Below are 13,518 nucleotides of genomic sequence, written 5' to 3'. Positions count from 1 at the left end.
TGTATTGATTTTACCATGCGCTTCATGTTACCACTGCATGCTACGCCCCAGAAGAAGTGCAAATGTCGACTAATATCCTGTTACCTGAAAGTGTTTGTTCACTGTATATCATCAACCCTGACTTTCACATACACACAATGGCACATTAACGCCTGGGACCACGAGCAGGAGATCCTGAACCGGGCTGAACATTGATCCGGCTGCCTTTTCAGGATTCCGCCCGTTGCTCTGTTTACCGGCGCCTTTGTAATGTCTTGACAAAACAATAAACGTCCCGAGGCTCCGTCTCGCTCACAGGCATCGCAGTGGACGGCCCCTCCAAGAACAACGACATCAGCGGCAACCAAATCTGCCTGATCAAGAAGACGGGGAAGGTCAAGGCCCTGGATGAGGAGTTGTACAGTGAGTTCATGCATTTCTTCCCTGTGTCATGTCGGAAAACTGTCCCATTTGTTCCAGCACAGTCAGAATTTTTGGCAAAAGAAAATCGGCAGCATTGCTGCATTTTACCTGATTTTCAATCTATCATAGGCTCTAAATGAGACACCAAGTTGAAGATTCACACCAAATGTGGCCTCATCCTAACAATGCCCCATTCATTTGTCCGATCCCAAACCCTACATTAGCAGAGCGTGGCTTTATTTTATGCTGATCGCCCCCCGTGACGAAGCCTCTCTCCCGTTGTTGCTCACACAGAGAAAGATTCGCTGAACCTGGAAGAGGAGCTCCACACACACTTCGGCCTGGCTCACACCCGCTGGGCCACACACGGCGAGCCCAGCGCCGTCAACAGCCACCCCCATCGCTCGGACAAAGACAACGGTGCGGACGCTCTCTTGCCTTTTGTTCCCTCGTGATTTTGAAATCAGGGGTCTTTTTTTTGTGTGTGTGTGTTTTTGTTTTTTAATCCCGTGAGTCAGTCTGCTTGTCACAGCATCTCAAAACACCAGCTTAACACATGGCATACTTTTAACTGTACACACGCACTGTGCATGACCCGTGCAGTTTAAATAAATGCAAAGCTCTTTATGGCTGTATGCGTATAAGGCGCACCTTGGCTTCGAACCAAGATTTAATCGCATATTAAAGTCCACAGTTATAGCTCCATATAGCAGATAGAAGGCGTAGACAAGCAGCCTCTGTTTGTATTGCTGACCTAAATGCCTGGATGAGACCATATTTCCCGGTCTTCCTGTGCAGTTATCGGCCCCACTGTACATTAATACAACTGATGATTTATTCCGATGCTTCTTGAACAATACGCACCACGGCGATAACAGGGCTCATTCATTTACACCCCAAGTTAAAATTTAACCAAGGAAATGATTTGAGCCGTGGCTTCTCTTTACCCTAATGTCAACATTTGCAAAATCCAAATTGCAATTTGGCAGTTGGTGTCTGACCTGTTTGCTCTCGCTCGGCCTTCCTCAGAGTTCGTCGTCATTCACAACGGCATCATCACAAACTACAAGGAGCTGAGGAAGTACCTGGTGAGTTGAAATCTGAACGCTGCCGCTGTCGTGTCCTGAGGCCTGAGCTCTGTCATCACTCTTGTCACTCTGAGACCTTTGCAAAGACTTTAGAGTGTGATTTCAGAAGATTATCCAGTGATTGTGTTGCAATGGAAAAGATCCACTGCAAATGGTAGACTATTAAAAAAAAGAAAGGGATTTCAAGGGAATACATTTATGAATCTGACCCACAGGAAAACATTCATCTTTAGTGAGATGTTATTGTATTTGTAAGGTTAAAGCAATGCATTTGATGTGCTTTGATACTCCAGCTATAATCAAGACCAACTCAGACTTCACGCAACGCTAATAACTTCTACTAGTCATATTTCACATGTATGTTATCTTACTCTCATATGCGGCTATTATAAAGGTTTTGCTCTCAGGAAAAGGTGAAAGCAACGTCACGGGTTCCACAAAGCGGCTCGTTAAAGAAACTCAGCTCTCACTGCACTGCATTCAGTCTGAACCCTTGAGCAGCAAGTGGAAAGCAAAGAAGGTGTCTTGTTGTCAGGAATGTTGAAGAGGAGCTGTTTTTAGTCGAGATAACCTCTATCTGATAACAGCAAAAAAACAAACCTTTTGAAGTTAGATTGGCCCACATAAAACTTTTACTTAAGCTGCGTCTTATAAGCAGATACAGGATTTAAGAGATGCTTCGGTTAGGATTTCAAGACGCGACAGCAGTGAGGCTGATTGTTTTATGTAAATCCCTTCATAAGACCCGCCTTTTAAAAAACAATGGGCAAAAACCTTTTAGCATTTGGAATGCGCAGCTTCTTTTCCCAGCGCTGGCATTCCAAGAGTTCACAAGAGTTCACACACGGCTGCGCTTGATGAGCCTAAGCGTGAAACAGATTCTCTCATCCCCGTCAGATCAACAAGGGCTACGAGTTCGAGTCCGAGACGGACACGGAGGTCATCCCCAAGCTGATCAAATATATTTACGACAACCGAGAGAGCGACAGCGTGTCCTTCTCCACCCTGGTGGAGCGGGTCATTCAGCAGCTGGTGAGTCACTCGCACACGCACACGCACACGCGCTCGCAAGCGCCCTGGCACACGCGCCGACTAACTTACTCTACCGGCCAAACGTGTCAATCCAGTTTACAGCCGAGACGAATGCGCCGCTTTTTCTCGCGAACCGGTGACGTTTTGCGTCGCAGGTTTTTGTTTTGTTTTTGTCCGTGGCGCAGCTTCGATCCCAACGCCAAACGAGTCATCGTGTCCTTCATTTTTTCATATTACGCCATTATCATTCCCCCTTCGAAGTGTCACATGCAAACGTTTTTTGTGAATGGAGAAGAGCGAGGAGCGACACGTGGCTCAAATCTCCTCGGCGTTTAAAAAGTAAAAAAAAAAATGTTTTTAAAATGTCGTCCTGAGTTTCCACGGCGACCGGCCCGGCAACACTAACAGTGAAATCATCGCAGCATTTTTTGGGAGTGAGATTGAGCAAGCCTCCCTTTTCCACGGTGGGACTTCAGCGCTTATAGAGAGCGTCACTCTTTCTGGCCTGAGCGGACAGCGAAAAACAACAAAAAAACCTGCATAATAGGAACCAGATAGTGAGGCAAGTCTTTCGTCCATGATACCCCCCCCCCCCTCTCCCCCCCCCCCCCCCCCCCAACACACACACACACACACACACACACACACACACACACACACACACACACGCACGCACACAGAACCCTCCCTTCCTCCCCCACGCTGGAAACCGCACGCAGGCACACACAGCCGGCCCCGCTCTGACCACTGCAGGCTGCGTTGCAGTCAAGAGCTTTCGAAACACAGCTGATGTTGTACAATGGAGGTCTTTCTCTGAGACGCCTCCGCCCCTCGACTCCCCAGCGCTCGCCCACACACCCGCCGCGAAAACAAAAACCCCACGGGAGGGGGGAAAAGAAGCCAAAATGATGGGGCTTCGAAAACTTTTAAAGAAATTTTTTTTTTGCTTGAAAAGATTCTCCGTCCTCTAAGAATACGCAACTTCTTAGGGTTCTTTTTTCAATATCGTAGCCGCTTTCATGTCTCCCTTTTCCTGTCTCTCTGCTGTGCTGTTGGTTTATTTCAGCCTTTCATCACGTTAACGTAAACTCTGTGTTTCCCCCTGCTTTGCCCTCTCTCTCTCTCTCTTTCTCTCTCTGTCTCTCTCTCTCTCTCTACTAGGAGGGGGCCTTTGCTCTGGTGTTTAAAAGTCGCCATTTCCCCGGAGAGGCCGTGGCAACGAGGTTAGAGCACAGACACACACTCCCAACACACTCACTCTCGCACACACACACACACACACTCTGTCATTTCACTCCATCGACCCAGGCTCAGGTGAGTCCTCCTCGCTGGTTCCTTGGCTTCGTCCTCCCGACTCGTCGTCGTGAATGTGGTTTTCTTGCGACAATAGACGATTATGCGACGCAGCTTAGTGCACGGGTGTTGATCCACGGTTTGCCAAAACATGTGCTGGGACCGTTCAGGGAGGCGAGAGCCAGGCTGATCGCCTCCCGGCCCCCCCCCCCCTCTCCGGCTGCTGGGCCTCTGGCTGTCGGGCTGTTGGCCCTCTGCCGCCCTCTGTGTGTGTGAGTCATTACCAAGGAGTCGAGAGAGTTTCCTGTTGAATCTCCAGGAAATGCCCCATGCGAGCAGGCCGACTCACTGTTAATCACCCCTCAGCATTTTATTCCAGGTCCAATCCTTTGCCCCCGGTTCAGTGAGCCGGAATTGGGGTGATGATGTTTTTATCATCAGCGCGTCGGGAAGTTTGAGATAACGGAGCCGATAGGTGTCCTCTGAAAGAGCGCCAGCGCTGTTGCTTGTTGGCTCACTAACTGCTTGTGAGACACTGAAGGTCCCGCATGACGTAAAAAAAATAACTTTTGCAATGTTTTGTTTTTATATGAGTCTCTGTCCTTAGTGAAAATCCCCAGAAATCAGATAAGTTTGTGTTTTTTCTTTTGCTTGCTCCATAATTTAAAGCGTCTGCAGAGACACATTTTGTGTATTTTGTGATGTCACAAAGTGCACAGATACCTCCTGCTGGGTAGTGAACACTCCCCCGTCCAAGCATTGGTTCCCATCTCTTAGACTGCCTTGTTTTTACATCCCTTCATTCCAAACAACAAATGCTTTCTTTTGTCAGACAGCCAAAAAGCAAGCATATTTGTGGATGCTGTAAACAGAGCGCTGTTTTCTAGAGTTCCACAAAGGGTTCTGGGTAATAAATTGAGCGGAAGGGGCCGCGCCTCTGTCCTTTGGAATGAAAAATAAACATTAAGTCAAGTTGGACCTTTAAATTCCTGGTAGAGTTGTGGCTGATGAGTACTGAGTTATCACCAGGCAGTAGTCAGAACTTTCTGGGACACCTGGATGGAGACTAGCTGGTGGTGATTGAGTCGGTCATCCAGTAGTGAGACTCTGCAGCTCTGTCACCGAGGCTCGACTTCAGTCTCTCGTCTCGTCGTCCCTCCTTTCACGTCCTGCTGCCATCCTGTTCCTTTGTCTCTCGACGGCCGCGTTTCTGCGCTTCCCTACCTCAAGTGTAAATACTGTGAGCCGACCGGCCAGCCACATGCTTCTATTTGCAACCCTTTGAGCCACCTGGCGGCTATGACGTCAACGTGGAGGGAATAGGGCCAAAGCAGAGAGGAACGGGAGGAGGGGGGTTGGTGAAGAGAAGGTGGCGTTGAAAAATGAGACGCCAGCAGAGGCCACACGAGTTTCCGGAAAGTCGGTGTCATCGTCGCTCGCCTTCCTTCCTTGAGTTATGTCACAGCCGTTAGGTGTAAAGATTTCATACATCCTCCTCAACCTGTCCCATGGTTGCGCCCCCAGGCCCCCCATCCACGTCCCACTTCCTCCTCCAGCCAATAGGTGAGGACAACAGCTGATGCTGCGGCTGTGAGGGATCTAGCAGCTTAGGAAGGAGGCTCACCTGTCTTAATATTGACACATAAACTGTAGCATGTGATACTTGGCACAATGGCAAGGATGTTTGACATACGGACAAATATTAAGTTTGACGGCCTGACTTGGAAAAAAAAACAGGAGACAGAGTTTTGGGAGCAAACAGAGGTGAGGCCGGAGGAAAATGTCTGGAGGCTGAGTTGCTGCTGCTTGACGAGCGTGCAACAAAAGGAACCTTGTGATACCGTGTGTGTGTGTGTGTGTGTGTGTGTGTGTGTGTGTGTGTTCGTCCATAAACGCTAATCCTCTCCCTTCTCCTGCCTCTCCATCCACTCTGCCCCCCCCCACACCCGACAGGAGAGGAAGTCCGCTGCTCATTGGTGTGCGAAGCGAGCACGAGCTGCTGACCGACGACATCCCCATCCAGTACAACAGTGGTGAGCTCTGTTCCTCTCTCTGTTTCTGCCATCCTCCTCTTACACTGCAACACAAAATCTGGGCAAAAATGGGCACACACACACACACACACACACGCGCGCGCGATGGGGTTACACAGTAGCTGCGTTTCCATTACAGTTTTTGGAGAAAACACAAAAGTGATACTTCAAAAATTTCGACTAAGTACAATTGCGATTTGCAGGTGTTTCCATTGACTGGTGTGAAGCGGATAGGCCGTAATTCTCGTAAAATATCGTCACGCGAGATTTACGAGAATTATGTTTGCATTATGGTTGTTATATTTTTCTCTTTGAGTACTTGTAAAAAAAAAAAATTCCGTCTCCTCCTCCGTCCAAACATACCGCGCCATTTTCACTTGAAGTGAACTGGTCACGTGACCCCCCTGTACGTCACGTCCGGTGACACGTAAATGCCAAATGAACAATTTGCAACATGGGAAAAAAGAGCATTCTTCTGGGGGTTGAAAGGCCCAGTCTGTGCAATTTAGTTGTAAAAAGAGGTGACTTCACCGTCACTCGACAAAACTTCTATTTAGTGAAGACAACCTAATAATTTCTAATAATAATCCATGTTCTGACCACTCTCTATGTAAATATAAAACTTAATTTTTATTTGTTTTAATAATTTGTTTGTTTACCAAGCTTGTTCATGAGCAGTAGCTGAGAGGTGATAGAGGTAGTGGTGTGTGTGAGTGTTACATGCTTTGTGTTTTCAGTTGCTCTGCAGCAGTGCCCAAAGGAGACAGAAGAAGAAGCTTAGCTTTGACATTTCATAGCTAAAAATAAACAATGTTTCTTTTCTTTTCCAATTGACACCAATGAATCCTGTTTGTAAGCCCGAAATCTTTTGTCTCTCAACATTTCTAAACCCGTCTGACCTGCCTGTGTGGGTGTGTATGTGACGTCGGGCCTTTTGTTTCCACGGATGTTGTAGAGGCGAACATACACCTCTGCGGTGAATACATTGCATCATTTCCTGTAATAGGCGGAGGTTTGGAGTTGAATGAATGCAGGAGAAAATATTTGAGAGACTATTTATGGCCACTGGCACGGCAAGCATTTACAGCATTTGCTGCGCCTGCACGTCTGCCGCCGTCAAACTTGACTGGCTGCTTTGTGCGCGTGGGGACGTGCGTGTTCAGCGTAAATGAAGAAACACAGCGCGTCTTTGATGTGTTGAGAAACCAACGGGTGCTGCCAGCGGAGGTCTGCGCCGCAGAGGAATCAGCAAAAATCCATTTAAACACTGCCATGATTTAGCAAAACAAACACAAAGTAGTCTTGCTCCATGAGACCAGGAGAGGAATTGCTCCGCTTCTCTCGCCCCGCCCCGCCCCGGTTCTTTTTTTGCCAAACGTTGCCTCGAGTGTTTGATTTTCTCGGGCGTTGTGTCACAGATGTATAGCAACAGTGAAATCTGTGCTCGTCGCTCTCGTGCTCCTGTCTGACCAGCGGGATGTTTCACATGCCTGCTTGAATTTTTCTTCATTTGCGAAGGGAAGGGCCCTTCATCTAAACCCTTGAGAAGTGGAAAAAACATCTGTGTAACTGAGATAAGCCTTTAATGACTTTATTTGCCCTCCATTTAATATCAGTCAGTGCTGCGGCGTTAATGCTAATCCACCTGGCAGCCGCTACTTATGACCTATTAGGTCATAAGTAGCGGTCATAAGTAGCGGCCTAATAGGTCATAAGTAGCTTCTAGTTTTTTTCCGTCAGCTGAACTTTGACGCCGCTAGCTGCAAGTATTTTATACCTGAAGTCTCCTCAGCCTTGCCTCCTTTTTCATAGAAAAAAAAGTGCCCATTTGGAATGTCGGCCTCAAAGTTCTGCACTGTAGCACACGTGACTGTGAAGGTGAAACCTTTCCTTGGCTCTCGATGTTTACGATCAGCAACATCCTGCCTGTATCCTGTTTGCTGCTCGTTCCTCCCCGCTGTGCACTGAACTGGCTTCACTATCTGTTTACTTTAAGTTTTATGGCCTTTCATTGGCTCACGTGAGATCAAAGTGCAGCGGCGGAGCCAGTGGGATGGGGCTGGGGGTGGGGGTAGAAGCGGCACCTTTCATGATAATGAATATTAGCAACAAAGGAAGCAACAATAATAATAATAATAGTAATGATAATAATAATAATAATAATAATAATAATAATAATAATAATAATAATAGTTAAAATATCATAAATGTTAAAATCTGAATTGCTTCTTCCTCCCTGCTGACAAACCACAACTCGTATTATATATTCTGTTCCCTGGAACTGATTGTTTCTTCCAATGGCATTCTGAGAAACACTTTATTATAAGATTTACAGTGCAAATTCTAAATAGATAAGTGAGCTAAGCATTGGTTAATGTAAAGCTTTCAAAATAAAGAGCTTATTATTGACGGCTGAAAGGCAAGTCAGATTTCAAAAGAAGTTTCAAAAGACGTTTTACATGTACGATTTCACATTTTCAGTTTCACACACATCTGCTCCCCAGCGAGCTCATGACTGACAAATGATGACCACATCTTGATCGTTTTAGTCAGTCCAATTTACTGTGGGACCTCCGATGACCTTTGCCATCTGACTTTTGACCCCCCACAGTTCACTTCAAGGATGGAATCCAGGAAAGGAACAGTCATAACCGGCCCGACGCTATCAACTCAGTGGGGGACGACCGGGCGGTGGAATATTACTTCGCCTCTGACGCAAGGTGAGAGACCAACTGTCTGTCTGTCTGTCTGTCTGTCTGCTCTCCCTGGGGGCTATCGGGGTCGTTGAGTTCTCCTCATTGTTTGCTGGGGAAATCTTGGCGGCTGCGATTTGCATTAAAATTGCTCTTTGCGAGCGCGGAGGGGGTCGCTTTAACTCTGTGTGCGCCTCGCCCGCAGCGCCATCATCGAGCACACCAACAAGGTGCTGTACATGGAGGACGACGACATCGCCGTGGTGGGCGGCGGGAAGCTCTCCATCCACCGGATGAACCGGCAGGCCGGCGAGGATCCGGTGAGAGCCATCAAGACCCTGCAGATGGAGCTGCAGCAAATTATGAAAGGTGAGAAAATGGGCCGCTTTTAGCCAGGATGATATTAATATACTTAATCCACTCAACAGGTAGTTCCGGGACCGACCTGTGTGATTCGCACTCTTGCGTCACGAGATCTGCCTTTGAGAATACATCTGTCAGTCATCATAAAGACATTCCGACGGTTTGTTGCTAGTCATTCTTGCCAGACAGAACAGAGGGGGGAATAAAGAAAGTGGGCCGACAGCAACTGACATTGTGCACTGGGTTTATGACGATCATAGTTTTGGGGCAAGCTGCGAGGATCCACGTGTCTCTTTTCGTAGACTTGCTCGCCCTCTGGTGGTCGAAAGTGAAAACAGGACACGTTCAGCTTTGTTTATACTTTCCTGCTTGGCTCCTCATTTGTGCACATGCTTCTTCTGTGCAGGCAACTTTGAATCTTTCATGCAGAAGGAGATCTTTGAGCAGCCGGAGTCGGTGGTCAACACAATGAGAGGCAGGATCTTCTTTGACAAAAAAACAGGTAAACCTGCAATTCAGCACCAAGCTTGTAATTTCACAATAGAACTAACTGAACTTTGATTTAAATGTTACATCCGTTTGTATAAACACGTTGGATGAGCCATCACTGGGTTCATTTTGTTTAATTCATGTGCACAAGCTATTCAGCTATGAGCGTCAGTCACGCTCATCCCCTCATGGATGCTCCGACTCTGATTCTCATCCGCTTTCCTCAGTGGTTCTCGGTGGACTCAAAGACCACCTGAAAGAAATCAAGCGTTGCAAGCGTCTCATCATGATCGGATGCGGCACCAGCTTCCACGCTGCGGTGGCTGTGAGTATAGCGATAAGTGTTTTGACTAATACGGCACGGAAGCTGAGACATTGATGTAAGAGCAAATAAAAAAAAAAACACGATGCAAGTCAATTTAGAGCAATTTCCCACTCTGTGCTTTCAAACTGTTTAAATCTGTTATTACATTGATTGGGAAATAGAAAACGATTCAGAATTTGCCACCTAAAATATTTTGGGTTCCTGTTTGGAGACGCTGCATTGCAATTGAAAGGGAAGACACGCTTCTGCAGAATGAACACGTTCAAACGTTTGCAGTGCTGGAATAATCAACAACATTCCTGGAAATAAAATGTTCTGGATGAAAGCATGTTTTTTTATTTATTTATTTATTTATTTTATTCCGTGTAATGTAATAAACTGTGTAAAATCTATTCATATTCAAAGCGAAGTTTAAAATTGATTTCAGTTCCCCTGTTTTGAATTCACGTCTTCAATATTTTAATTGCCTCTGGCACTGCATGCCCGCTTTAAATTGCTGTTGTTGTTTTTCAGACCAGACAGGTTCTTGAGGAGCTGACAGAGCTTCCTGTCATGGTTGAACTGGCGAGCGACTTCCTGGACCGCAACACTCCCGTCTTCAGAGATGACGTCTGCTTCTTCATCAGCCAGTCAGGTGAACACCACACAGCGCAACAACAACAAATCTAGTCACCAGGCCCTTGTTGATCGATGAGATCCACTTTTTCCCCCGCCCCAATCTGACAATCATTCCATCCTCCCTCCTCCCTCAGGAGAGACGGCGGACACTCTGATGGCTTTGCGCTACTGCAAGAGACACGGAGCTCTGACGGTGGGAATCACCAACACGGTGGGCAGCTCCATTTGCAGAGAGACAGACTGCGGAGTCCACGTCAACGCAGGGCCCGAGATCGGAGTCGCAAGCACCAAGGTGTGTTTTCAGATGAGCTCTGCAGTTTCATGCTCAGACGCAGTTATCAGTTTTAGACCTAAAGCCCAATGTGACTTACTTGGAATAAGGCATCACATCCACGCAGTATAAAACACATCGAGTTCAACAAGACGGTCTGTGACAATAAACACGGTCGGACTTTTTAAATGCCATGAAGGGTTTCATATTTCATTCGTCGTCAAATCAAATTCTCGGGTTCCGTCTCTGAATGAGAACGTTTTTCAAGACGTGATGATGAGCAGCACGGCTCATGACCCGCTCTTGTGCGCGTGACGCAGGCGTACACCAGCCAGTTTGTGGCCCTCATCATGTTTGCCCTGATGATGAGCGAGGACAGGCTGTCCCTGCAGAAGAGAAGACTGGAGATCATTGATGGCCTCAGGATTCTACCAGGTCAGTCCGGCCAAATAAGCCGCAAACACGAGGCCTTGTTGTGTTCTCGCTCAGTGGCCCGTTCTTTATCCAACAACTTTTTTTTTTTTTACAACAATCTTCACAATTTTAATCTTTCTACTCGACCAGAGCTGATTAAGCAGGTGCTGGCGCTGGATGAGAAGATCAAGGCAATCGCCAATGAGCTGTACCAGCAGAGGTCTCTCCTGGTCATGGGTCGAGGTTTCCACTATGCCACCTGCCTTGAGGGGGCGCTGGTGAGTTCAAATGGTGGAAAGGAAATGCAGATCCTTGGTTGAGCAACCGCTTTAGATATGCAATAAATACAATGTCGTTTGAGATGATTTCACGTGTGCTCCTGTTTTGCAGAAAATCAAGGAGATCACCTACATGCACTCAGAGGGCATTCTGGCTGGAGAGCTGAAGCACGGCCCCCTGGCGCTGATAGACAAAGAGATGCCGGTGATCATGATCATCATGAGAGACGCCTGCTACAGCAAGTGCCAGAACGCTCTGCAACAAGTCACAGCCAGATCGGTGAGAAAAAAAAACAAAAAAAAAACGAAAACAGCAACACTTGACTAACCTGTCGGCATGGAAACGCTTTCACCTGGACACGGGCTCATTGACTGAAATACAGCGCCGCTGCGGAAGTGACTTGACCGTGTCGCTCGTGTCTCCGCCTCCACTAGGGCCGGCCGATCGTCCTGTGTTGCCAGAATGACCCCGACATCAGTCAGAATGCCTACCAGACCATTGAGCTGCCACATACTGTGGACTGTCTGCAGGGCATCCTCAGTGTCATCCCCCTGCAGCTCCTGTCCTTCCATTTGGCCGTCCTGCGAGGATATGATGTAAGTCGCTGGCACAAACACACGCCACAACATGGGCTGTGACCTTTTGGTTTCATAGTTTGTCGTCAGATTTGCAAAAAATGTGTATATATTTTATATAGTTGTATTTTTTTAAGGTCATGTCAGTTAGCTATGTATATTTTCTGTTAAAAGCAATAAAAAATATTGTGCGCCGCCCGCTTCAGTACTTCTGAATTATACACCACCATAATTCACATATATGAATATATGATTCAAATATATATAGATCATGTTTATGAATTTTGTATGTCATATGTATTTGTACACCAATTGTATACCAATTCATTCTTTTTTGGCCCGTGTGCTGTTTTTTTTTGCGAGGCCTGTAAAGGTTTTAGACTTAGTATTCCATTTGTTTTTAGCTTTGTCCCTTACAAGTCTATATTTTCTTTCCAGGTTGACTTTCCCCGAAACTTGGCCAAGTCTGTGACCGTGGAGTGATTTCAACAGACGAAGCTTGGAAGAGGAGAGAGAGAGAAAATTCACAGTGCAATTTCACTTTTGAGTATGAGTGTGCGTGCGGTTTTGTGCGTGTGTGTAGGTGGGCCGAGGGAAAGGGAAAAGTATATGGTACAACGACTTTTTAGAAAGACAAATGTGAAGTTCGACCAATACACTGCTGAGTAAGTGCCAGTGCCAATGAAGGCCCCACAGAACAATTTGTGATGGTAACGTTTATGCATCCAAAGCGACATCCTGTGCCTTTTGTCTGATCTACAGTTGAGCCAAAAACAACAGGCACTGCAGAAAAGCATTGAGTTGAAGTATTTACAGTTGTGCAATATGATGACCAAATGTGCATTATGAATGTACACCATCATGGCTGAGGGTGTTCACTTTCTGCTTTATCAAGTTCTCATGTCTTTTCATACCTTTTGCATTCTATTCTGCAGAGACGTCTCTTTTCTGTACCCGATGCCTTGTTATGTTTTCTAGCAAACCTGCCCGATCAAAGCTTCTTAAATGAGCTTTAACTGTCACTCACTCGTTTTTTTGTTTTTTTTTTAATTCTTTTATGTTTCATTTTAATTTAATTTAAAATGAATTGTTAAATTTTTGGTATGAATTGCAAAGTTATAGTCTAAATTTATAGAGGAAACATTCCAATATCACAAAAACACTCCCAAATACTCCCAAAGATTGTCACAGGATCATCAAGTCACACATTTGGTTTGTTTAATGAGCATTTTTAGGCAGCAAATACAAATATACTTTAATAATTATATTTTTGTTTAACTGGCTTTTTGTATGGATTTATAGTAAATTTATTCTGTATGTATCTGATTCTTATTTAGGGACTTAAAGGGGGTATTATTTTGTATCTTTGACTGTAATTCTATTTTATACTTTTATGTTTCACAGACATAAACATGTGCATTCAACCAATCAATAAAATCCCTTGATTAAAACCTCGGTATTGATTTAGCTGTTTTGTCTAGAAAAGGTATAATAAGTCATAGACTACCCTCTACAACCAGAATGCAAGACAAAAAGTTGAATAGAAATCTAATTTGTATGTATTTGCATATACAACATGTTCATCACACGTCAAGTTAGTTTTTGTAAAATCGTTATTAGAGAAATTTAATGGAAAAGAACCT

General features: G+C 45.8%; 1 protein-coding gene across 1 annotated transcript in view; it reads left to right on the top strand.

Annotated features, from left to right (window-relative positions):
* gfpt2 (glutamine-fructose-6-phosphate transaminase 2) overlaps positions 1 to 13,326 on the top strand; it is a 15,485-nt gene extending 2,159 nt beyond the window's left edge. The window contains exons 3-19 of the mRNA XM_076032955.1: positions 298 to 402; positions 697 to 822; positions 1,432 to 1,490; positions 2,388 to 2,522; positions 3,684 to 3,745; positions 5,769 to 5,848; positions 8,460 to 8,568; positions 8,747 to 8,910; positions 9,311 to 9,406; positions 9,621 to 9,718; positions 10,232 to 10,352; positions 10,471 to 10,628; positions 10,928 to 11,042; positions 11,172 to 11,299; positions 11,412 to 11,579; positions 11,735 to 11,896; positions 12,314 to 13,326. Of these exons, the coding sequence (XP_075889070.1) occupies positions 298 to 402; positions 697 to 822; positions 1,432 to 1,490; positions 2,388 to 2,522; positions 3,684 to 3,745; positions 5,769 to 5,848; positions 8,460 to 8,568; positions 8,747 to 8,910; positions 9,311 to 9,406; positions 9,621 to 9,718; positions 10,232 to 10,352; positions 10,471 to 10,628; positions 10,928 to 11,042; positions 11,172 to 11,299; positions 11,412 to 11,579; positions 11,735 to 11,896; positions 12,314 to 12,358 (1,931 nt within the window). The 3' untranslated portion in view covers positions 12,359 to 13,326. The remainder of the gene's footprint in view (positions 1 to 297; positions 403 to 696; positions 823 to 1,431; positions 1,491 to 2,387; positions 2,523 to 3,683; positions 3,746 to 5,768; positions 5,849 to 8,459; positions 8,569 to 8,746; positions 8,911 to 9,310; positions 9,407 to 9,620; positions 9,719 to 10,231; positions 10,353 to 10,470; positions 10,629 to 10,927; positions 11,043 to 11,171; positions 11,300 to 11,411; positions 11,580 to 11,734; positions 11,897 to 12,313) is intronic.
* Positions 13,327 to 13,518: the final 192 nt, after the last annotated feature.

The sequence above is a fragment of the Nelusetta ayraudi genome, unplaced genomic scaffold (genome assembly GCF_046127955.1).
Source record: "Nelusetta ayraudi isolate G7.1 ecotype Tasmania unplaced genomic scaffold, CSIRO-AGI_Nayr_v1 ptg000039l, whole genome shotgun sequence".
Lineage (NCBI taxonomy): Eukaryota > Metazoa > Chordata > Actinopteri > Tetraodontiformes > Monacanthidae > Nelusetta > Nelusetta ayraudi.
The sequence above is the reverse complement of the archived record's forward strand: the minus strand, read 5'-3'. Positions and strand labels throughout refer to the sequence as shown.